Source organism: Vipera berus (assembly GCF_964194415.1).
Source record: "Vipera berus genome assembly, chromosome: 1".
In the NCBI taxonomy this organism is placed as follows: Eukaryota; Metazoa; Chordata; class Lepidosauria; order Squamata; family Viperidae; genus Vipera; species Vipera berus.
The window spans coordinates 115,873,033-115,897,917 of record NC_138202.1 but is presented as its reverse complement, the minus strand read 5'-3'; the positions used below and the strand labels follow the sequence as shown (position 1 = coordinate 115,897,917).

The following is a 24,885-nucleotide window of genomic DNA, read 5'->3' as shown; positions in this document are numbered from 1 at the left end:
GTTTTCCTATGTCTAAAGTAACCAGGCTATAAAAAAAAAATCATGACCAAAAACTAAATTCAGGTAAAGACAGCAACCCCCCCACCCCCACCCGGGGATTATTAAGTTTAACCAGAAGTCAATACTCTCAGGGATTTTGTCAAATGTTCAGACACAGTCTGAAGTATGATTAGTTAAATATAATGATGAGATAGAAATTTTATCTTTTAAAAAGGCATTTTAATTTTTGTACACAAAGTGGTTTTTGAACTAATTTAGCATTACATAAAGCCATGGTTGTACAAGGGCTAGCACCCAGCTAGAACATGGCACTTGCCTTATTTATACATCTTCACTGACGTATCTAAGTCACATTTAGCCCAATCCCTCCCCCTACAATCTTTTTTTTAATGGAGATTTCTAAAAAACAACTCGCCCTCCCTTTTAAAACTTACAAAAGGAAAAGAAACAATACAATGCAGTATAAAAGATTGACAATATCATCAAGTTTATTACACAATTTCCAACCTATCAGAAAAAGACAAACAAATCAAATCACGAAGAACAGGAGTGGGAGAGTAGAAGGGAACTGAAGTTATGTTTTCTGTTTTTCTTCTTCTTTTTCTTCCATTATTTCAAAACAAACTAAAAATGTCCCATTAGGTAAAAAGCAACTTTTCCAATCCGTACTGTATACTTTACAGTTTAAGCTCTCTCCGCTGGCTTACATTTAACTTTTTATTTCCTCTTAAAAAAACAATGACCTTAGACCCTCTTGGATCAACAGCACAAAAGGAGGCATCATATCCCTTGGTGACACAGTTATCCTCTTTAATCTATCCAATTGTTCTCTGAGACAAGACAGATCCTTCTATGAGGAGGGCTTCACCATGCAGTTGGATAGTCATAAATCCTGGGTATGTAACTTGATTTTGTGTAACTGGGGTGCTCAGCTAGGACGGAGCACTGAAAACTAAAATGCACACCTCAAAAAGTTCCATCTCAAAGGTGACACTTGAATCAAGATTTCTGCAGCCACTGTTTTCCCATAAGGATCCTCATGTAATATGTTTCTGGTTTCAATTGATTGCCAGCTGAAAGGCTCACTGGATCCAGGAATCCTAGTTCTATGTTTACATAATAAAAAATTAACTTTGTTCTTTCCCTCAGCTGGCATGCCAGAGACCACTAAGGTTTTATGTCACTGAAGCAAATGTGTGAGTGAATCCCACCAAAGTGAAAATTCCAAATGAGAATGGGGGCAAGGGTAGTTTTGGACCTTAGTTCAACACTTACATCACACACAATTTAAAATGCTCAAGGTGTGCTCTAATCAGTAATGTCCAGAAGCCTCAGCTTGACTTTGCCCCAATTCGATGTTCCTGTATCTAGTCACAACTCTTCCTCTACAACAAGGAAGGCGATATACTGGGAAAGAATGGCCTTGAAAACAAATGTTTGTGTACGAAATTACAATCAGAGCAGCTAAAGCGTGAAACAAAGCAAGGAATTTGTCAGTAAATCACCTGTGGATAGAGTTCCTGGAATAGCGAAAGGTAGATTTATTTTTTTTAAGGGAGACTCAATTTTATGGGCAAGCTTAGCAGCACAGCCCCGCCTAAAAAGAAGTTAGGTTAAATTGGTATGAGAAATGTCAGGAATTAAAGAGGCATGACTGGAAGCAACAGCTAGCCTGTTCTCATTCCAGAAAAGAAAAACAAACCTTTTCTAAGCTGTGTACAAAGCTGTTAAGAGTGCAAGACTGAAGCTGTTTTGGAAAAAGGATCAAAAATTAAGGAGGACTCTATGGACTGATGCCTAAAAAGACAATGCAGTTTGAACTTTGAACATAAGCTCCAGTGAGGCTATGGTAATATACCTTGTGCTGTGCTGAAGCATGAGGTCTTCCTACAGGAGAGAAGCTGGATGTATTTCCTCCCTAGGTGTTTCTAAAACGCCATGGAAAGGAAAGAGGTGACAGACCTCTGTGGAAAGCACCATTCTCTTTGGGTCCAAGAATCCATGGATTGAAATGGCCCCCTCGTCACAGTGGCTCAGACAACCCCTCCCAAACTCCAAGTCATTCAGTGTTCCTCCATCAAGCAACAGCAGCAGCAGCAGCACACTTAGGAAGAACTCAAGTCTTAGTGCCATAGTGTGCCAGATGGAGTCCTACAGGCAAAGTCACTTCCTAGGGGTCTGGAAAGAGCAGAGGGCAGCGGGAAGGAGTGGGTGGAAAATCCCCCATCCTTTAGTCTTGATTAAGGACAGGATATAAGTCCATAAAAACACTGAATGCTTCCAGCATCCCTGCAAAAAGAAAGAAACATAAAATATTAGTCACTTTTAAAGGCATTTTTGAGAGCAGAGTTTAGAAAAGTGCAATTCCAAGAGTGAATTCCTATATACAGAGGGAATTGAAAGTTGTGGGTTGTTTCAGAGCAGTTGACCCGGATTAGGATTTGAAGCCAGGTTTATTCTGCCACTGAATTATATAGACTAGGCATAGTCCAACCATTTACTTCTCATCACCGAATGGTACCTACCCCAAAAGACCACCACCTCAGGTCTTATGCAACTATTCAGAAATAGGTGGAAATCAAAAGGTTGTAGTTTAGTTTTGTTTGTTTGTTCTGAAGTGTCCAATTCCCTTTAACCCAGAGCAGATTACAGTGGAATAAACTCAGTTAAATTTGAGATATTTTTTTTAAGAAATTTTGTTTTACCAGTATTTCCCCTTCTGAAATAAGATATGAATTTAGGCATATACTTCACCCAGGAAAGAACAAAGCAGATTCTGCACAAATGTGCTTCAGGATTTCCTTCGTTTAAGTAGTTAAATTAGAAGCTCTGGTCTGATTATCTACAGCTGTGCTGGATAATCCTTTTGGGCCCATGGGCCGAAGTTTGCTTTCCTGCCTTGCCTTGGGGTCAAAGGGGGCATGTGGTCATTTTCCCTGAAAACAAAACAAAACAGGAAAAACCAGCCAAATTTTGGAGAAGGTGCTCATATTTTAAGTGATGCTATGGTTCCTTACATCCCTGCAAGCTCAAGGCGGGAGTTCTCAAATTATGGGTTGTGACTCCCACGGGGGATTAGCGAGCATAATGAGGAGGATCCCACTTGCTCCCACTCTATTCGGAAGTGGGCAATTGTGGCGAGTCACTGGTCCTGGACTGTACCATTGAAAGGGTTCAGACTTGACTTCAATCACCCTAAGAGGTGAACTATCAGACCAGGAGAACTTCAGCATGAAGCTTTTTCAGCCAACTCTCAACGACACGACTCGGGGGTGGGTGGGTGGCGGAAAACACCCAAATCCTGCCTCAGCACAGAGGTTTTTCAGTCAGCCTCCAGAGACAGCAGCTTGCGACCCTCCCTGCCAGCTTCCCCATTAACCTCCTGGGGAAGCCGGCAAGGACAACTGCAACTGGTGATCACGAGGCGCCTGGCAACCAGCTGCAGATGCAAATGGATCGCCAAGCACCCAGAACACAATCATGTGGCTGCAGGAGTGCTGCAGCACTCAGAACTTTGGGGACCAATCATAATCCCTTTGTTTAGCACTGTGGTAACTCTGGACGGTTGCTGAACAAAAGGTCGTAAGTTGAGGACTATCTGTTCTTGAAGCTGCGTCACATAAAAAGGAATTGGCAACAACAGGAAGAAAGGTACTGACAAATAAAAGTTATTTTCTAATCCTTCAAGACCCCCCCCCCAAACTTCTGAAACAACTTTACAAAGCATTGACAATTAAATGCCCACAAATAAAAAACAGGATTCAAGTCTTAATAGAACATCACGTCTCCTGCCCAATGCCCACCATGGATTCTGCTGACAACAATATGGACTAGGATACCCAATTAGAGGGAAGAGACAGATTGCTTTCTTTTTTTTTAAAGGAAGACATAATAAAGACAGACAGGCATATTAACATTCCCTTGCCCCATCTAAAAAATGTTCTCACTTCTCTCAATGATGCCGATCTCTTTCTCTGTCCCTGTCTCTGTGCCTCTCGTGCTCCCGGCTTCTTTCTTGGAAATAATCCTCATGTCGATCTTCATTATGAACCACATCTCGGTGCCTCCTGCTGCTCTCACGTGACCGACTGGGTGACCTATCACGTGACCGATGTCTTTTTCTGGAAAATTAACAAGAAATGTCAAGTGGGGTAATTGGATAAACTTGCTGTTAGGGGTTGTTGTTTTTTGGGTTTTTTTTGCACAAAGGGACACACCGCTTATAAGGATGTGCAAATCCCAAGCAAAGAAAAATAGGACTGAATCGTGAATGTAATAAATCCAGCCAGATAAATACAAACAGTTTTGCTTGTTGTTAACAAACCTCGAAGAACCGCTGCTGCCGCCGGTGCCCATGCTGTAAGACTTGGCTTCAATGCCATGAAGGCAATCCTTAAGCGAAGAGATAAGGACCCGACACCGCTCATCATTTGCTACACGCGACTGTTTAATTACAGCAATGGCTGTAAGCAGAGTCTCGATAGCATCACTGTAATCCCCTGCAGCGTAACAACATACACAAGATGTTAAAACTGAGGCCTGAGCTAGGAAGGAAAGACAGCATCAAGCAACTGCATTTACCTGCGCTGGCCCCAGACACAGCCTTGGATATGGCACTGCTGGAAATTGCTCGATTCCTATTCATGATATCATCAAATTCGGCTTCACCAACCGGGGGAGGTAATGGGCCCAACTCCCTGCTGCGGTACGGAAGAACGCACCCATCATCATTCAGAGGCAGAGAACAATTTTTTCAAGCAGAACTTTGCCCACCCTGCATGATTAATATAGCCTTGCCCCTACCCAAAAGGAAGTAGTTTGCTGAATCTCTCTCTCCCTCTCTCTCTATTTCCCACCATAGCAGATATTGTGGTAAATCTTAAGACTATGAAGTGATGACATCTTTCCCTGTGACTGGAGGCATTTTCGGCATTTCTAGGTTGCCCAGCTAAAACACATTTTTCTATCCTAAGAAACAATTTACAAAGTCCCTTTTCTTAATTAGACACACACACACCCTGACACTATTCTTCGTGCTGCTTCCAGTTTTTGCACATTCTTAAGAGCGGACTCGTTCTCACCTGCTGTGATTATACGGCGCAGAAGCCTTGCTGTAGGCATCAGGTGGAGGCCCCATGGCCGCATTTGGGGGTGGGAAGAAAGCTGGATTGAGGTGCAGGGCAGGTGGCACCGAACCCGGAGGTGGCACAGATAAGTGGGGGGGAAGTCGAGGTGGGGGAGGCATGAGATGCTGGTAATGGATACCAGGAGGGGGAGGGGGAACTCCAAAACTCGAAGAAAGGGGCGGAGGGGGCGGTATGGGTGGAGGGGGCAGCCCCATCAGAGGAAGCGCAGAGGGGGGACGGTTAAAGAAAGGCAAAACAGGAGGTTTCTCAATGCGTGGGGGTGGGATAGCGTTCTCTGTTGGAGTCGCTCGGCCATCAAGCGAGTCTGAGGAATCCCTCGAGTGAGCCCTTGGAGGCACCCCTGTTAGACATCACAAATGAGGAAAAGTATTAAGCAGACGAGTAGCGCAGGATTTCCGTTTCATACAGTATAAACTTCCAGTAAATACTTTTTGTCACATTGCTGTGACAAAGTAAAAGAAATAAAATCCCACTTTGTTCTAGTTTCTGATTGCTTATATCATAGGAAGGATAGATTCTGCTCTTATGCTCACACGGGGCTTAAATTTTGTAGAGAGATCCAGGTATCTGACTCAATGGAAACAGGCGTTATTTAAATTATTGCCAATACTGATACCTGACCATTGTCTAGGACAGACGTGTGAAACACAAGGCCCGGGGCCCGGATGCGGCCCGCGAAGTGGTTTCATGTGGCCTACGAACCCATCCTGGAAACAGTGAGGGAACAGCTCCCGCTGCCTTGTCCCTGGCCCAGGCCGGCCGGGAGCCAATGTACAATTTCGTGGTGGCCATCTGTGCTGAAACACATTCAGTCTTAGCTCCACAAGGCTGTCTGGAAACAGCGAGGGACCAGCCCCTGCTGCACTGGCCCCGCCTACTGGGCGTGCGCTGGGGAGGTATCACCCTTTGTGAGGAATGAAGAAATGCACCATTGCCTGGAAGTGGCCAGCACATGGCCCTGCCTACTTCGGGCAGGCTAGGGGCTGGGCAGCGTTGCGCTACTCTTCAGATTCATGCCACCTGGCTCAGCCTCTTAGCACTGTGAGGAGAGCACCCCGCTGCCTGCCAAAACTGGGCAGGCTCCAGGGTGAACAGCATTGCGTGGGTAACATCGACTCTCATGCTGCTCATGGCATCCCTTCCCCCAGAGCCCACCAAGCCAGATATGTGAAGTAGGCAAGGGCCACGTGCTGGCCATTTCCAGGCGATGGTGCATTTCTTCATTCCACACAAAGGATGACACTTCCCCAGCTGCGTTTCTTGCCTGTTTTTCTCCCTCCCTCACCTCAAATATTTTCCCACCACTCGAAGGAAGGAAGGAAGGAAGGAAGGAAGGAAGGAAGGAAGGAAGGGGGAGGGTCTGAGGGAAGTCCTGCCTTAGTCCTTCCCTGCTGCCCTTTCACCATCCCCTTGCCCCCTCCTCCTGGCCTATCCTGGGGGATCTCCCATCCTATTGCTAAGGAAGCTTTGGATACAAAGCCCAGTCTCCTCATATGGAGAGGGAATGGGCCTCCCTCTTGACTTTGCCCTCGTACCCATCATGAGCAACCTGGCTAAGGAGAGCAAGCATAGCAGCAGCAGCCTTGAGGAGGAGGTAAGTGCAGCTGGGTGCCCCCTTGGGGAAGTGGGGCTGGGCTGGGCATTTGACCTCCGCGCCACCGTCCAGCCCCCCCATGGCCTGAGAGGAACAGTGAGGCTCCTCCAGTGGACCATGCCTTGGCACTTCCCTGGTCCCATCTCCTTCTGCCAGAGACCCTCAGATCTGTCCCACTCCTGCCCAGGCCCCCATAGGTACCCTTGACGCGAACGATGTAGAGCTGGCCATGCCCACCCAATAGGCCACATGCACTCCAGCCATGCCCACCCAGTAGGCCACGCCCACCCTGGTCATACCCACCCAGCCCCCTGAGGGCAACTGCAATGCTGATGCAGCCCTCAATGAAATTGAGTTTGACACCCCTGGTCTAGGACAAATCACAAAAAGCCACAAAATACAAAAATGGTACCCCTGAGAGTGGGAAATAGCTATTTGGCTGATCTAATTAAATTCTATTTCTTTAAGTCTTTCCCTCACACCAGCATGGTGCAGTGATTAAGGTGTTAAGTGGGGAAACTAGTATATAGGCAACATTCAGTGATGCAAGTTCAGTGGGTAGTTGGGCCATTCTCTCTTGCCCAGCCTACCTCACAGAAGTGCTTTTGTGAGAGAGAGAGAAAAAAAAGGAAGAGGACAGAGTTCTATGTGTACTACCTTCAGCTCTAGGATGGAAAAAAAGGATCAAAATCTAATTAATCAAATTAATCCTGGATGACACTGGGACCTACAACATCATCCTCTTAAAGAAGTCAATGGAGAAACTAAATGGAAAAACCCAAGACACGTATTGCCAATTTTCAATGGTCAATGTGAGGTCCCAAACAGAGTACCATAACCTTTCCCCTTTAGAGACACAAAAATTCTGGAGGAAGTTCAGGGTGCAGCTATTTATGGATATGGAGTGTTCCAGATATGACAGAAATCTTCAGAGTTAAGCCCGTGCAATTTGGAGGGTGGTAAATAGGAGGTTTTGATAGGCTTCAATTATATTTAAATGTACCGAAATCATCCCCCCTCCCCAAAAAGTATTCCTATTTCTGCAAATGCTCAACTTACGTTTTCGGGCTTGTGCCTCAAACTGTGCAAGGTTTTGCCGGGTAGCCAACTTCACTTCCATTTTATCTCCATTTAGAATCATCCCTGGTAGCAGCTCTAGAAGTTTGTGGACTGAGTTTTCAGAAGCAACAACCACTTCTGCGTATCTGTTCAAAGAGCCACAGAAAAATCATCGGAAGACTATTAGGAAACTCTTGTCAGGAATACCATCTAAACAAGGGGAAGGGAAGGGAACAATCAGCCATTCTCCTACAATTGTAAGTTCCCAGCTTTCCTCGTACTTAATCATATTGGGGGGGGGGGGGAAGTGGGGAGAGCAGCTTCCCTCCAAGGCCTTTGCCTCTTCATCTCTGCAGAATTCCACCTAACAGTATCTTCATTTCTTTCCACTGCCCACATCATCTCCTTAGTGCCGGAAGAGTTAAACATTTTAGGTTAAATAACCTGACCCAATTTGGCCAGTTTTCTGCCTCCCGTTTTCACTTGGTCATTCTTTCTCTTAGATAATTTCAGACATGCATTTCCCCTTTCTATTCCTTTTCAGTCTGATCTTCCCTTCACACTCCTGATTTCAGCGGTCTGCTTTTCCTGCAAACAAATTCTTTCTTTCTTCCCTTCAGGAATCCTTCTATGTATAGCTGGAGGGTGAAGGAGTAGCAAAGACAGGTTTCTTAGAGAGGATACACGTACACGTATAACAGAAGAACAATTCGTTAATTTAAAATGCTCTATGTTTGAAAGCACCTTTTCTATCCATTTCAAGTCTGAAATATTTTGCATAATCCTGAAGCAATCAAGCAAAACCAATGTTCAAATTAAGTTAATCAGTACTTCTTTCATACTTTTCTTTATAATGGTCCTATCTTTGCCAGAAGTGTGGCCCTAGAATAGCATTCAAAATAAATATAAATTTTACCAAAGTAAATTTTTTGTCAGGCAGGCATAGTGCAAAATGTTCAGCTTCTTCAAAAATAAAGCCACATTCAAAAAGCCAAATGTTGCATGCATATTTTCATATATATGATTTATCATAAAGTAGTCCAGATTATTCTGAAGTATCTTCCATAATGACTGCCCTTCACGTTTCAATCATTAACAGAGAAGCCCTGCATTGCTCACCCTTTAGACTGGCCATTGGCTCTGTTCTCAGCAAATTTCAGCTCCACAACATCATAAACACCTATAGAGCGGATTATTCTGGTCAATTGCTGGTCAGTTGTCCACTGTATATGAAGAGATATAAAATCACAGCATTTTATCTTAAACTTCTGTAAGATTTCTAATTAGTAAAATAATAGAATGCTGCAATTTTCCTTTGCTGAACTCTCGTTACATTTCTTTATACTAGACTATTTCCTCTTACTATACATATTTACTTCAGCAGATTTCCCCCCCTTTTTTCTTTGGAGGGGTGGGGGACAACATAGCAGCTCTAAGAATAAAGTTATCGTATCTGAGTTGTCTAGATGATAAAGAAATAACTCTTCTGCTGCCATCTAATAATCATCCAAATTTCTGTATCCTCAAAACAGCAGTCCTGGTTTAAGAGGCAGAACCTCTTAAAGCAACTACATTAATGTTTCATCAAATCTTTGTCCAAATGGATGCTAGCAGAAGTTACTATTCTTCCCCTCAGGTATACACCAATAGTGTATCTCTATCTATTGTTAAAAAGAACCACCTGCATCAGAAGAAAATTGTGTTTTGTAGCATAGAGTAAATGCTTCAACCAATTAGTGCATCTATGGCTATTATAGTTTATATCAATCAAAGTGAACATATGACAAAAGCACTTAATGCACTTGTTCTCTGAAATTACCAATGAGTGTTTTGTAAAAAGTCAACTTACTATACTGTTTATTTCCTGTTCTAATTTACAATACTTACCCAAGAAAAGCTGCCCACATAAACAGCAGCCCTTTTATTGCGCAGTCCACTGTACGTATACAAAATAGCAGGCGATTTGCTGTTTGACTTAGGAGATTGTTCTTGGCGGCTTTCAATTGGTGGCTCAGAGCTGCTAGTGCAACTTTCAGAAGGTTGTGAGCTGGCAGCTAGCACATCATCATATAGATCCATCTGGTCAGCATTACTAAATTCAGAGTCCTAGAAAGAGGAAGATACTACTAAGCATCTTCATGGCTAGAGCTCCAGTAATGTTTTTAAATCTTTTACTATATTTGTAAAATACACTTGTATCAGGCATGTCAAACTGCTGGCCCACGGGCCAGATGCATCATGTCGAAACTGCGCCCACCCCATTGCCGGCAATGGGGAAAAAGTTGCGATATGTCACGCAATGTCACGTGACATTGTGAGTTTGACATGCCTGACACATATCATCTCCTGAATTCCTAAAAACTTAAGGAAAAAGTCTAGTAGGATGGATTTATTTACTAATGCACCTAAGTCCCCAATGTTCCTCTTCAAATGTAATGAATATTTAGTTGACTGCTGTCACAGTTACAAAGATTTTCATTTTATGCTTCCATGCTCTCATATACTACGGTATATTTACAAATGTTAAATTAACAGCCCTTTTTTTTCCTCATTCATTTACCAAAAAACAGATAACTCAATCAGGTTTTTTCTAAATATTTCCCTGCTGTCTAATCAGTGATAATAATGTTCTGATTTAGCAAGAGATTGCAACCAAATAAGAGATGGAAATTTATCTCATAAAAAGACCTGGCATCATCTCCCTTGATTCCACCGACAAATTCCTTTAGAATGAAATTTGAAACTCAGCAATTTTACATTAGATGAAAAGTTCTATTTGCTGTTGTACTAAGAAACCAAAATCACGTTTTGGTTTTTTGGAAGAACAAACCGAGTATTGATTGACTAGGAATTTGCCTAAATTCCCTGAAACCATACAATTGAAAAGATGTCACACTGAATTTAATGAGACCTACGTCGTTTCCAACTCTAGATGGGGACGTGGTGACTCAGTGGGTTAGGATGCTGAGCTTGTCGTTCAGAAGGTCAGCAGTTTGGCGGGTCAAATCCCGAGTGCCGCGTAACAGAGTGAGCGCCTGTTACTCGTCCCAGCTTCTGCCAACCTAGCAGTTCGAAAGCACGTAAAAATGCAAGTAGAAAAATAGGGACCACTACGGTGGGAAGGTAACAGCATTCCGTGCGCCTTTGGCGTCTAGTCATGCCGGCCACATGACCACGGAGACGTCCTCGGACAAGCGCTGGTTCTTTGGCTTTGAAACGGAGATGAGCACCGGCCCCTAGAGTCGGAAACGACTAGCACACAAGTGCGGGGGAACCTTTACCTTTTTACTTCAACTAGATCCAACTCACTGCTCAATAACATACACACACATGCATGCGCACATACATGTATCTTTTAACAGTACTTATACTGTTAAAATTATACAATTGCTGATGTAGCCTAGAGGAACTCTGGGCAGTGAACAAAAATAAACAAGCCTCATGGAAACACCGTAACATTATCTGCATATCTCACACACATTATGATGAATTCCATTAACATCCTGTGGATGTTACCTTAGGGAATAATCAGGTCTTCATTGCCTTTTGCAAAGCTAATGGATTCAGAGCTATAGGAATCTGTGGTGGGTTAGAGTGGCAGGCAACATAAACAGAGAAGGCACACTTCCTAGACCCACACCAGGCAATGTTGTTCTACTGAAGGAACCTGAGGCATAGCCACTACGCTGGATCTAGTGGAATGGGCAGAAACCTACTGGGAATGTCCCAGATTAACTTAACTTCATGCAATGAAGTACTTTGAATTGCACCTGAATCCATAGTAAAGATCATGTAGCATTAGTGTTATACGGGTGCTCACCACACTGCATGTGCCTCTGCACTGGGAATCAGCTGGTGTTCTGCTCTTTAAGGGCAACTCCATATAGAATGCATTGCTATAGTTCAGTTGGGAAGTGATTAGTGTGTGAGCGACTGTGAGCATTGCCTCCGGAAAACGTCAACTGACATACAAGATATATTTCTGCAAATATTCTCCTGGCCATGACTGCTATCTCAAGCAGGAACCATGAGTCCAGGAGGATCTACAGATTCTGCCCTAATTCTCAGTGGCACCATTTCTGGAATTGTTGTTGTTAGCTGCGAAGTCGTGTCCGACCCATCGCGACCCTATGGACAACATTCCTTCAGGCCTTCCTGTCCTCTACCATCTTCTGAAGTCCATTTAAGCTCATGCCTACTGCTTCAGTGACTCCATCCAGCCACCTCATTCTCTGTCGTCCCCTTCTTCTATTGCCCTCAATCTTTCCCAGCATTAGGCTCTTCTCCAGTGAGTCCTTCCTTCTCATTAGGTGGCCAAAGTATTTGAGTTTTAGCTTCAGGATCTGGCCTTCTAAAGAGCAGTCAGGGTTGATCTCCTCTAGGACTGACCGGTTTGATCGCCTTGCAGTCCAAGGGACTCGCAGGAGTCTTCTCCAGCACCATAGTTCAAAGGCCTCAATTCTTTGGCGCTCAGCCTTTTTTATGGTCCAGCTTTCACTGCCATACATTGCAACTGGGAAGACCATAGCCTTGACTATATGCACTTTTGTTGGCAGGGTGATGTCTTTGCTTTTTAGTGTGTTGTCTAGATTTGCCATGGCTTTCCTCCCCAGGAGCAAGCGTCTTTTAATTTCTTGGCTACAGTCCCCATCTGCAGTGATCTTGGAGCCGAGGAAAATAAAATCTGTCACTACCTCCATTTCTTCCCCATCTATTTGCCAGGAATTGAGAGGGCCGGATGCCATGATCTTGGTTTTCTTAATGTTACGTTTCAACCCAAGTTTTGCACTCTCCTTCTTCACCTGCAACAAGAGGCTCTTTAGTTCTTTAGTGCCAATTTATATTCACTTATTTATGACTGAACAAGGTTAAGAGTACATAATGGGGAATGACCTTGTGGCAATAAGGACAGGAAAATGTTAGTATTTCTCTGCCCTTATTGCTTCCACTAAAGGCTGTTCAGCAGCCCTTCTGAGGGTGGTGTGATCACTGCTAGGGAATGACATGGTATTAGAGCATTTGCAGGGCTGCTGTGAGAAATATCTGATTATTTGGGAAATAAAGAAAATCAAATCCAGACTGAATGAATTCTAACTGGGCACATCTGGCCAAATGCCAGGGACATAGTCTTGTGTTATGATCTAGGACAGTGATGGCGAACCTTTTAGAGACCGAGTGCCCAAACTGCAACCCAAAACCCACTTATGTATTGTCAGGTGCTGGGTGGGCGTGGCCCATTGGGTAGGTGTGGCTGTGGTGGTAACGGCAGACTGGGTGGGACTAAAAAGTTCAATCAATCAATTCCAACTTTGCGAGATCTTTTTTTTTCCGCAAGTTGAAATTGATTGATTGATTGAACCTTTTTTTGCCCATGACGGCGGAGGCCTAAAGCGAAAAGGTTTTATAAAACCCAGCTGAAGGCCTAGGACTGGGACGATGGCGTGTGTGCCCATAGAGGGCTCTGCGTGCCACCTGTGGCACGCGTACCATAGGTTTGCCACCATGGATCTAGGATGTATCTGAGTTGGGATTTTGAGGTTCTCTGTGTAGTTCCTTCAGCAACTTGTTTTCTGGAGTTGCGTCCATTCAGTAATGTTAGTCTCCTTGAGGGAGGAGATGGTCTCATTTTTGAAACCAACTGTTTTAGACAATTATCATTCTATCTCCAACCCTGTTAAGAAGATGGTTGTACTGCAGTTACAAAAGATCTTGAGGGAAATGGATTATCTAAACACATCTCAGTCATGTTTTAGGCCAGGATTCAGTATTAGGTTTTGGTCATACTTGATGATGACCTGATGTGGAGGTAGGATGGGATAGTACATCCATCTTGTGCTTTTTGATCTTTCACTAGTTTTTTATACTATCAATCACAGTATTCGTCTGAACCAACTCCAAGAGCTAGGAATTGGGGGTGCTGCATTATGGTGATCTTTCCTTCAAGACTAGTTCCAGTTGATGTTGACATGGGAAGGTTGTTCCTAGTCACCCCCCCTTTGCAAGGTGCAATAGGGCCCCACACTTTCTCTCCTCTTGTTCAACATCTACATCAAACCATTGTGTGAGGTCACTCACCAATTTGGGATCCAATATTATCAGCCAATTATACCCCATTATATCTTTCAACATCAGGCCAAGTAAGGACGTTTGAGCACCTGAAGGCAGGCTTAGATGGGGAGGAACGGACTCTGGCTCTCTCACCATGATCAAGAAGTGGCTGTGGTTACCCGGACACTTAGGTTTGAGGATTTTGCACTTTCCCCTCAAGAGCGGGCCACAACCTGTGAGTTTTCTTAGGCTGGCTCAACTCCTATTCAAAGAGGAGGGGAGTTATGGCCAAGGAGACCTTTGCATAGCTCCATCTGGTGTATTTGTGTCCTTTTCTGAATTTGATGATATTCTAGACCAGGGGTGTCAAACTCAATTTCATTGAGGGCCGCATTAGCATTGCGGTTGCCCTCAGGGGGCTGGGTGGGCGTGGCCTATTGGGTGGGCGTGGCTAGAGTGCATATGGCCTACTGGGTGGGCGTGGCCAGCTCTACATCATTCGCATCAATGGTGCCTATGGAGGCCTGGGCAGGAGTGGGACAGATCTGAGGATCTCTGGCAGAAGGAGGGTCTCTGGGCCAGGGCCAAGGCAGTGGGGGCCATTCCCTCACTGTTTCCAGGATGGCTTCGCGGGCCACATGAAACCACTTCACGGGCCGGATCTGGCCCCCGGGCCTTGTGTTTGATATGTCTGTTCTAGACACTCAACCCTCATCCCCTTGTCATCTCACAGCCTGACTGCTGCAATGTTTTGGTCTCCAGCGGGGTGCTATTAGATTGCTTAGAACAGGGGTCCCCAACCCCTGGTCTGTGGACGAGTACTGGGCTGTGGCATGCCAGCAATCGGGCTGCACAAACAAGCAAAGCCCCATCTGCAAGATGCAGGCAGCACACAAAACCATGCACCCTTTGGTCCATGGAAAAACCTCTCTCCACGGAAGCAGTCCCTGGTGCCCAAAAGGCTGGGGACCTCTGGCTTAGAAGCCTCAACTTGTCCAGAATACAGTATCATCTTCACTGATGGATTTCAGAATCTGCACAGATTGCCAGTGTTTTCAGGTACAATTCATGGTGCTGGTTATGACCCATAAAGCCTACACACCCTTTAGGTCCAGTTATTCAAGGGACAGCCTAGTCATGGTTTTTGCCTGGCTGAGTGTCTGCACTCTAAGTCCCACTGATTAAACAATGTCATATTTTGGGACCCAGGAATTGTTCCTTCTCTGTATCAGCTCCTGCCCTTTGGCATGAAGTTGTGTTTTAGAGATTTGGATGGTTCCCCCTGCTATTGTATTTCAGAAGGACTGAAAATGCTAGTTGTTCTCCTTAGCCTTGGGGTAGGCTGTTGTCTATATTGTATGGACTACCAGTTTGTAACTATTTTGTAAATCCTTTTAGGGATTGTTATATCTTTAGTTACTTGTTTTTATATTCTTTATTTTTGAGCAACCCAGAGTTGGTTGGAATTTGGTAGCATTAGAGAAATAATGTAATACAAATTCTCTAAAGTTGTATTCAATTTCTCAGAATGATTGAAAATTAACATTTAAAAACTCCTCAATAATATGTGTGTGTGCATATTGATAATTTATGTTTCATTCACTTACCGGGCTTCCACAATCTAGTTAAAAATCCATTAATTTTACTTTGTTAACAATAATCCTAATTTTCATTATCTGTGATAGGATTTTCATTTTGAGTAAGCTGGGATGGATTTATTGTATCAATTTTCATAGTGCTAGCATTATATTTCACGCACAGAATAGGGCCATGTTATTTGTGGGTCTGCCTCTTCCTGAGATATTCATCTATGGTAGTAGTTTAGATCAGGGCTTTTCAACCTTTTCACCCATTGTACCACTTTTAGGATATGGCAACATCCGAGTACCACCAGTCGCCTAGCAAAGTGTCAAAAACTTAATGAACCAAAAAAAAAAAAATTAAAAGAAAAAAAATAAAAAAGTGATAAAGTACAGGTAGTCCTCAACTTACAACAGTTTGCTTAGTGACTGTTCAAAGTTACAATGGCACTGAAAAAATTGCCCCCCAAGCCACAGCTGAGCAAGACACCTGCCTGCTCACCCGGCAGCGCTCTTCTTCCTGTCCAAGGTTTTCATTGTTGTGAGCATTTCCGTTGAGGATTGGCAGCGGGGGTGGGGTGGGGGGTGTTGGGTTTTTATTCCCTCCCTCCATCTGCTGGGTGGTTGCAGCAGGTTTTGGTCATTTCACATGACCCTGGGACACTGATATGAATCAGTTGCCAAGCATCTGAATGTAAATCACAAGACCCTGGGGATGCTGCAACATTCCAGCTCATCGGCGCTTCTTCTGGGCTCAGCAGAAGCGCCGGGATCAGTGCCGAGCTCCAGCTGGAGCCTGGCGCTGATCCTGGTGCTTCCGCTGAGCCCTGACAGCCCTGAAGCGCCGATCAGCTGGAAAGCGGTACTGATCCTCGCTCTTCCTCTGAGCCCTGACAGCCCTGCACTCCAGCCATCTCTCGCTCAGGCCTGTGTGGTGCTGCCACCAGTTCAGCTCATTCCCCTCCCTCGCCACTTTTCTAGGATGGTCACGTACCACCTGCCAGGTGCCGATGTACCACAGGTGGTACCCGTACCACTGGTTGAAAAGCCCTAGTTTATATCAGGGGTGTGTATCCAGGCTCCCTCACTTAAATATTGCCACCTGATGGAACCTCTGAGGTGAGCCTTTCTGATGGCTGTCCCAACCCTTTACAGTACATCTGAGAGATCCCTATCTACCTACCCATTTATTCTTTTGGAGGATGCGGTGACCTGGATCTTTTCCCAAGCACTAGATCAGGATGGGGCCTTATCTGGGAGACTATTTGGTCTGATGCTTGGGGAGAGGGAGGAGTAATTTTTTTTTCTCCTTATGGATTGTTGTGAACTCGCTAAAATCAATATATGACATAGGCCATGGGTGTCAAACTGGCGGCCTGCGGGCTGGATGCGTCACGTGCAGGCAACGCCCACCCCAGCTCTGCAAAGGCAAAAAACTTCACGATATGTCACATGACGCGATTGAGTTTGACACCTGTGACATAGGCAGCCGTATAAATCTTACAAATAAGTAAATAAATACGTAACATTTCAGTTGTATACATCCAGATGCATCTATCATGCTATTCCTTTTAAGGAATACTATTCACAAAAATAGAATATAGATGGTTTTCGCTTAGCATCCCTAATTTCCATTGCTAAGCAAAGGGAAACATCAGCTGACTGCTCTGAATAGTAATGGCACTTCTGGTAGTCCTGGTTGCAGTCCTCAGACAAGAACCATGCCATTGATAAGGACCTCATCCTTCTGCTCTGCTGCACTCGTCTCCGCTTCAATGCCCACCAGTCGCTCGTCATCACCGTCTCTGCTCTTTTGGTCAACTTGCCCTCCTCCACCCAGACCCATTTCTTCCTCCAACTGCTGATGAGGTGGATTACAGCACAGCAGAGATGGTGGAGTGCAAGGCAGGTAAAAGGGCAGAGATGGGAGGGACATAGGTGAATGGGGTGAGCTGATGCACATGCTACAGTCATAAATGTGGGTGGGCTATCAAGCACTCGAATTCTGATTGTGTTATGGGGGTGCTGCAAATGGCTGTAATTTCAAGGACTGGTTGTTACTAACATTTGTTCAGTGCTGTCATAGCCTGAGTAGTTGTTAAGGGAGGACTATCTGTAAGAAGTAGTACACCAAAAATAAATAAATAAATAAATAAATGAGGTGGGTGGGTGGTGGAGGAATAACACCACTAAACCTGAATAATACCAACATTGTTTCATCTTCCTCTTCATGCTTGTTTTAAAAATTTGCAACTCAGTCCTGCTTTATCATGCCTAAATTTTGTTTCATGCACTAATCTGTTCTTAAAACTTCTCATCTCTCTTTATCAGCATTCAATAAACTCCATTCAAATATGCCTTTCTCAGTCTTCACTTTCTTCTTCGATTTGCTTTTCTTTGCTGTGATTTGATTCTTATTCATCCTCGCTGTATGAACAAATCAAATATTACCTTAAAGATACTGTCATTTTTTTATTGAATATTAAGATTCTCAAGACATTTCCAGGTTTGCTTTTTAGCACTTAATGACTACCAGGCAGTCTTAAAAGTTGCCTTATCTTACCAGGCTCATTACATTTTTTTTATCATACTCCCAATATCACTTGTTACTCCTCATGGCCTTTTCAAAGTAGCTCTGTATTCTTAATTTTACTTACAGTCACAAACTCAGAATTCGTGCAGCTGCTACTTGCCTGCTTAATGACTCTGTATTTTGCCATATGTTTAATGGAATGTAAAAAGTAAATAAAGCCATTAGGTACAATTGATGAACCAAAAGCCATGATTCTACATACTTTTAGCAAAAACAGTGAGTTCTGTGTGGCACAATATTTAACATAAATATACAGTATTTTCAGTTTTGAACGCATATCTTTTTATACACTTTATAAAGCTTATTCATTCATTCTTTCAATTTCTACAGCCATCCATCTCAACCAATGACTCTGGATGGCTTACAATTCCAAATGTATAAAACAATAAAACAATTCAAAAACCATAAAAACATCCAAAATAAATATACATAGCAGCTGAGATACTTGGCCAGTTGCTAGTAAGGCCAAGAAACAGGGGCTCTTAATACATTTGATTCTGTGCCCCCAACTTGGGAACACAGCCAGATTTTTAAAGCCTTTCAAAAGGCCCACAGGGTTGGGGCCATTCTAATCTCCAAGGTGAGAATATTCTACAGAGTAGGGGCTAGTGCAGAAAGGGTTGTCTTCTAGCCTATGCTCATCAACACTCCTTGGTGGGTGGGGTCTACAGCATGCCCCATCTGCTAGATCCAATTGGACAGGTAGAGACTCTTGGAAATAGGTCTTTAAGAGTGACAACCAACACATAGAATTACATCTGGCAACACACCAGTAACTAATGCAGCTCATGCAGGAGTGCTGTAAGGAGTGTTACGTATTTGGCATCATTTACCACATGCATTCTGCACCAGTTATAGTTCTGTATCTTTTTCCCTTTCAAAAATTAAATAGGTAGGAAGGAATCCAAAGTATTGCTTCTGCAAATGGACGAGCTCCTTTCATTTATGGAAGAGAAATCACAGACTTTCACTAGATAAAAGGATGAGAAAATGTCCTAAGAAAGTATATGAGGGGGAAAAATAGTGAAAACTGTCCTCTTTCCTGTGTGAACATTTTATGCTTCTGCTGATAGGAAATCTGAATCCAAGCCATGGTGTGAGTTCCCTTACTTTTACAATGAAAAAGGGGTGTTAGTAGTCTCAGAACATATTTTTTCCTTGAACTTTTGAACTTCTATTCTTTGAATATTTTGAAGAAACAGTTTGCTGAAATGCAAAAGAAGTATTTGGCTGATGAAGACACCTGATTTAAATAAAAAAAGTATTTAGAAAATTTAGTGAATTATCTTTACAAGACCTGACTTTTCTTTAAATTTACTTGTAAGTCATGGTCGTGGTCACTTGTTATAACTCATCCTGCCATTCAGAAAACTCTGTCTATTAAAACAGTAGGCTTTGCATCTATATGCATTGCACAATGGAATGCTGTTTAGGAAAAAAGAAATTGAAACAAGAAAATTATGGACATTGACATCCTATTCACTTCCGTAAAACTATAATACATGTTTACATAAAAAGCATAACATAATCTACCAAAAACAGTTCAGAAGCATTAGTTACTTTTACAGCTAAAAACACACAATGATAATCTTCAAGGGCAATACAAGCATATACAAATTCCTTAAGGGACAATTGGGAACAAAATATTGAAGCAAAATAGAATGCAAAAATAATTTATGCATGTTATCTGACAGCATCCACTTTATTTCTAGACCTCACCGCAGAAAGTGCATTTAAAACAATCCAGGGATCACATGAAGGCGGGGCGGGGGGGGGGGGGGAGAGATTAGTAATTAATAAAAAACTAAAGAAGAATATGTCAGAGATTTCCTTAACTTTGGAAACTCAGTTTGGAAAACAAAGACATTCTGAATTGGACTACTTAGACCATGGAAATGAATCTGCCACTAGATTATTACAAAAATGCATGGAATCTTTATTCTAATCATTCAAATAATATTACATTGTATCTGTAATAGCTATAGCTATAGTACAACTAAAGCACATGGAAATTGGGAGATTCAGACTGAAGAGAAAAAAAATCAGGACTCACAAAACATATGCAAAACTATGAGTACACAGAGCAAATAACTGAAGTAGTAACCATTTCGAAGCCTGTAGTGAATACATCTGCATTTACAGAAGCACGTACACACATTCGCTCGTTTACAGAAAGAGCAGTACTGTAATGCTTCAGTTTCCAGATGTTCACAGTCAGCTTCCCATTCCTTTGCTTGGAAACAACTACGTTTTCTGCTTATGGGGACCCAGTGTTTAAAGTCAAAGGTCCTTTAAGTCAGGATCACAGGCAATAACAAGTTCATGTCATTCTTGAAAACAGTCCACAATACTGTATTTTCTTGGCGGCAATATGGAAATGGCTCATTTCTTTTTCAATGTTCCAATCTATACTGCCAACCAAATTAAATCCTGATAGTTTATCTAAATACCAATCTGATTTTAATCTTGTTTGTCGGAATTAATCAATATTTGCAGGACACTTGAACCTTATTAGCTTATATAGCCCAAAATCCATTCAACAAATCATAGTAGCAAATGATCACAACCAACCTTTTTGGTTTGGCAGCCTGGAAAGGGAGGCAGGCACCGTTTCATCCGTGTGCGCACACACAAATGGGAGCGGATGCTTGGGGTGGGGTGGCGCTAGCGCCGGCAGGAGTCAGGGTGGCACTAGTGCCAGTGGGATGGCTTGGTGCGGGGTGGTGCTAACGCCAGTGGGATGCTCGAGGCGGTACTAGCGCCGAGGGACGCTCGCAGCGGCACGAGTGCAAGTGTGGGAAGTGCATGCATACATGTGTGTACTGGTCATCCCTTCATGTGGCCCAGTGGCCAAGGCCCAGTAATGGGCCACGGCCCACAGATGGGGACCACGGATCTATCAAAAAGCAATCAAAACCCTTTGAGTATTTATCTGTATACCTGTTTATATACACAAATACAGACATACAAGTTCCTATGATGTGTATGTCAAGAAATGCAAATTATAGACAAATGCAAATTCATATATCCACTACTTTTTAAATCAATCCTCTTAAAAGGACAGGCAACAATTCAAATGGGACCTATAGAGGAACTCAAAGCAAGATGAACCTATGGAAATATATACTGTATATAGCTTCAAAATGCTATTTCTCTCCATCAATAAAACTGAACTAGGACAAATAGATTACGCTTTAGCAATGAAATGAATGTATAATAAGTAAAAAACAGTCTTGATATATATAATGCAGAACTCCAAAATCACAGAAGTAATACTTATTTCCTTTGTTTTTCTCTCCACCTTCTACCAGGATTTATAGAAAGAAGCATAAAAATAATTCTGTATCAGAGAATAAATCTAATTAAAACCTACCCAGAACAGAACTCTTTCATAAATAAATTGATTGTAAAGAACCAATAACTGTAAATTCAGAATACTATGGTAATATGAAAGACGTAATGGACAACAATTAATCCATCATGTAATCCTCTCAGGCACCTATTTTACTTAATAAAGACGTAAAAGTAAGAAGAATTAACATATGCGTAGGCCAAAGAATGACACACATTGTTTCCTGACTTTTGTCATCCAACTTTAAAAACAAACACAAGAAACAAGCATCTATGCCATTCTCTTATTGTGTCTTAATATCACTTCTTGGATCTCTGAAACACCAAATAATAATTAGCACAGCAGACTTTGTAGCATTCCACGAACACTTCTTATAATACAAACTGCCCAGCATGCTGGAAAAATTACCAAACTATCCTTCTTTGTCCTAGCTGCAAATGTGAGATGACTAAAAATATTGCCAGAATGAAAGCATAACAATTCTAACTTGAGACTACAACATGGACATACTATTAGGCACTTTTGTGATGCCAGAAAGGAAGCTTCAAACTGATATCCAGATAGCGAATTTTAATTATTCAAAAAGGTGCTGACTGTATCTCAGAAACGGCTACCCAGAAAATATCCATCCAAAATATCCTTGTGGGCTGCTGCTGCTAAGTAAAGGGCAAGACTAGGAGATATGAAAGTTGCTTTGCCCCAAGATACAAATCAGAGACACAATACTTAATAGTGGTATTTGATTTTTAACACTTCAACTCAAATACCAAGCAAACATCTCTGAATCCTGTTATAAGAAGCTATTTGATAAGAAAAAAATGTGAATGAATGAATCCAGAAGCTTACACAATTTTTTAACCTAAGAACTCTGCTTAAATTATTAACCTATTCCTTCCAACACTTATCTACAGTAACAGAATTTTAGACATAAGTCTAAGTAATTCTACTAGGAGATATAAGCAATAGAACCTGGCATCTTCCACCACTATATCACAGACATATCAATGATCTCAGGTGCTTCCAAAACTAAATGATAGCTTTTGTTAGTACTAAGCAATTTTAAAGAACGGTTTGGTTCCAAATCCTCTACCTGCCAAGTTATTATTCTGACTTCCCAATGTTTTATTTAAAATAATGTATAGCTATGTTTGTAACATGCTTGGAGACAGATTCAAACTAAATAGGGAATGACAAAAACAGGGAACTTCCCTCTTCCAAAGTTTAAAGCAACATACTTTTCTCAAATCTAGTAACTCTGATTATAAAGTGTCTCCTGCCTTTTATTCTTCCTTTGTATTTTGTACAAATTATCTAATATAGCAGCTTATAAAAGTATCAAGAGTTAATTATGCTCGTTGTGCCAAAGTATAAGATTGGAATCCAGCGTTGCTCATCCTATCCCTAAAAATCTTAATCTAGTAAATGGTAACTATTATTTGTAAGAACCATGCTATAGCATATTAACTGTGCTTTCCTTCTGCTGATGATAAGAGCAGTCTGGATTTAATTGCATGACTGATGGTTTCTCAGTATTTTATTTAGCTTTACTTTGTTGCTAAATCAGCATGGCATCAGTAGTGAGATAAGAGTACAGTCCTCAAATTACAACCATTCATTTATCAACTGTTCAGTTACAACAGCACTGAAAAAAGTGACCATGATTTTTGACATTGCATTATATGATCAGAATTCAGGTGTTGGCAATTGGAATGTATTTATGTTGGTTGCAGCATCCTGGGATCATGTGACTATTTACAACCTTCCCAACTGGCTTCCAATAAGCAAAGTCAATTGGGAAACCTAGATTTGCTTAAGAATTTCATGATTCGCTTAGCTGCAGTGAATTTGTTTAACCACGGCAAAACAGGTCATAAAATCAGACACGACTCACTTAGCAATCATCTTGCTTAGCAACAGAAATTCTGGTTTCAATTGTGGCCATAGGTTGAGGACTGCCCATACTGCTTAACTAATATTGACAAGCTGGTGTAATTGCAACAGAATAACAGAGTTGGAAGGGACCTTGGAGGTCTTCTAGTCCAACCTCCTCTGCTCAAGCAGGAGACCCTATAGGATTTCAGACAAGCGGTTGTCTAGTCTCTTCTTAAAAACCTCCAGTGATAGAACACCCACAACTTCTGAAGGCAAGCTGTTCCACTGATTAATTGTTCTAACTGTCAGGAAATTTCCCCTGATTTCTAGGTTGGTTCTCTCCTGGATTAGTTTCCATCCTTTGCTTCTTGTTCTGCCATCAGGTGCTTTGGAGAATAGGTTGATCCCCTCTTCTTTGTGGCAACCCCTGAGATATTGGAACACGGCTATCATGGCACTCTTAATTCTTCTTTTCATTAAACTAGACATACCCAATTCCTGCAACCCTTCTTCATATGCAACATCCAAGTCTAAAACAAAACAAAAATCCAACTCCATTTAATAGATGCAATTCCATAAAAAAAAGGAAAAGCACACTCAAATACAAGTTAAACTAATTTCAATACTTTTGTGTGTAAATGTGACACTACAGATAACACAGTTTTGTTTTTGGCTCCCGCTAAAAAGAAAAGTTCAATATGCACTAATTGGCCTTTCCCAAGAAAAAGGATAGCGTTTCTTCCAAACCGCACTTTTTTATTTATGCTGATGATTAGTACTTCAAATAAAGGGACACTATTTCTTCTTCCTTGCAGATGAAAAAAAAAACATTTTTTGAAACCAACTGGCAAATACTGCACGAAAATGTTATTCCAACTGGAACCGCAAATGAAATTTAACAGCAATTACCTGGTATTCAATCCTCTTCAGAGTTAAAATCTTTTTTAAAAAAACAACAACAAAAAAAACAACAACCGGTTCAGTTAAATCAGCGCGCTGTCGCCCCCCCCCCCAAGTAAGTAACAAGATGAAGCTTCAGTAAGATCCGAGCCTTTTTGTGCCCTTTTGCCCTCTTCTCTCCCAATGAGGCCGCATCGACACTTCTTACCTGGTTAAATTCCTCGTCGGCGTAGATATCAATGAGGTCTACTCCTTCCGACATAGTTTCAAGAGCGACACGGAGAGAGAATCGGGGAGAAAGAGCGGCAACTGCAGGTCAAAGGAAAGAACCGGGTTAACGCGGACCCCGGGATAACCTTTCTGGCGCGGCTACGAACCGGGCCCGGCCCTCCTCCTCCGTCGCCGCCGCCGCCGCCAGCAGCAAGGCGGGCCTAGGACCGCAAAGCAACCCCGCCCCCCTTTGCTCCGCGCGCATCTGAGGACCGAACTACACCAGCCCCGCAAGAGGAGGGGTCGAGGAGCAAGGTGGGAAACGGAGAATCTCCCCCCCACCCCCACCCCGTCGGCGCCATAACTGCGCCCGCTCGCTCGCGGCAGCCATCGCCTCCCGCTTTCCCGCGCTGGGAAGGGAGCCCGCCATTCCCTCCTTCCCCCTCCCCCCCCTCCGAAGGGCCGCCACCAGACAGCCGGTGGAAAAAACTCATCTCTCCCCACTGTTAAGCGGCCCCGTTATACCGCGT

The 24,885-nt window shown here is 42.8% G+C and overlaps 1 protein-coding gene across 1 annotated transcript; it reads right to left on the bottom strand.

Annotated features, from left to right (window-relative positions):
- Window positions 1-465: 465 nt before the first annotated feature.
- Window positions 466-24,677, bottom strand: CPSF7 (cleavage and polyadenylation specific factor 7). Its single transcript, XM_081333351.1, has 9 exons — window positions 24,354-24,677; window positions 9,688-9,906; window positions 8,920-9,023; window positions 7,801-7,946; window positions 5,082-5,487; window positions 4,582-4,700; window positions 4,325-4,499; window positions 3,948-4,121; window positions 466-2,289 (listed from the first exon to the last, which is right to left on the bottom strand). The coding sequence occupies exons 1-8, from the start codon at window positions 24,405-24,407 to the stop codon at window positions 3,953-3,955; spliced, it is 1,392 nt and encodes a 463-aa protein (XP_081189477.1). The 5' UTR covers window positions 24,408-24,677; the 3' UTR covers window positions 466-2,289; window positions 3,948-3,952.
- Between the last annotated feature and the right edge of the window lie 208 nt (window positions 24,678-24,885).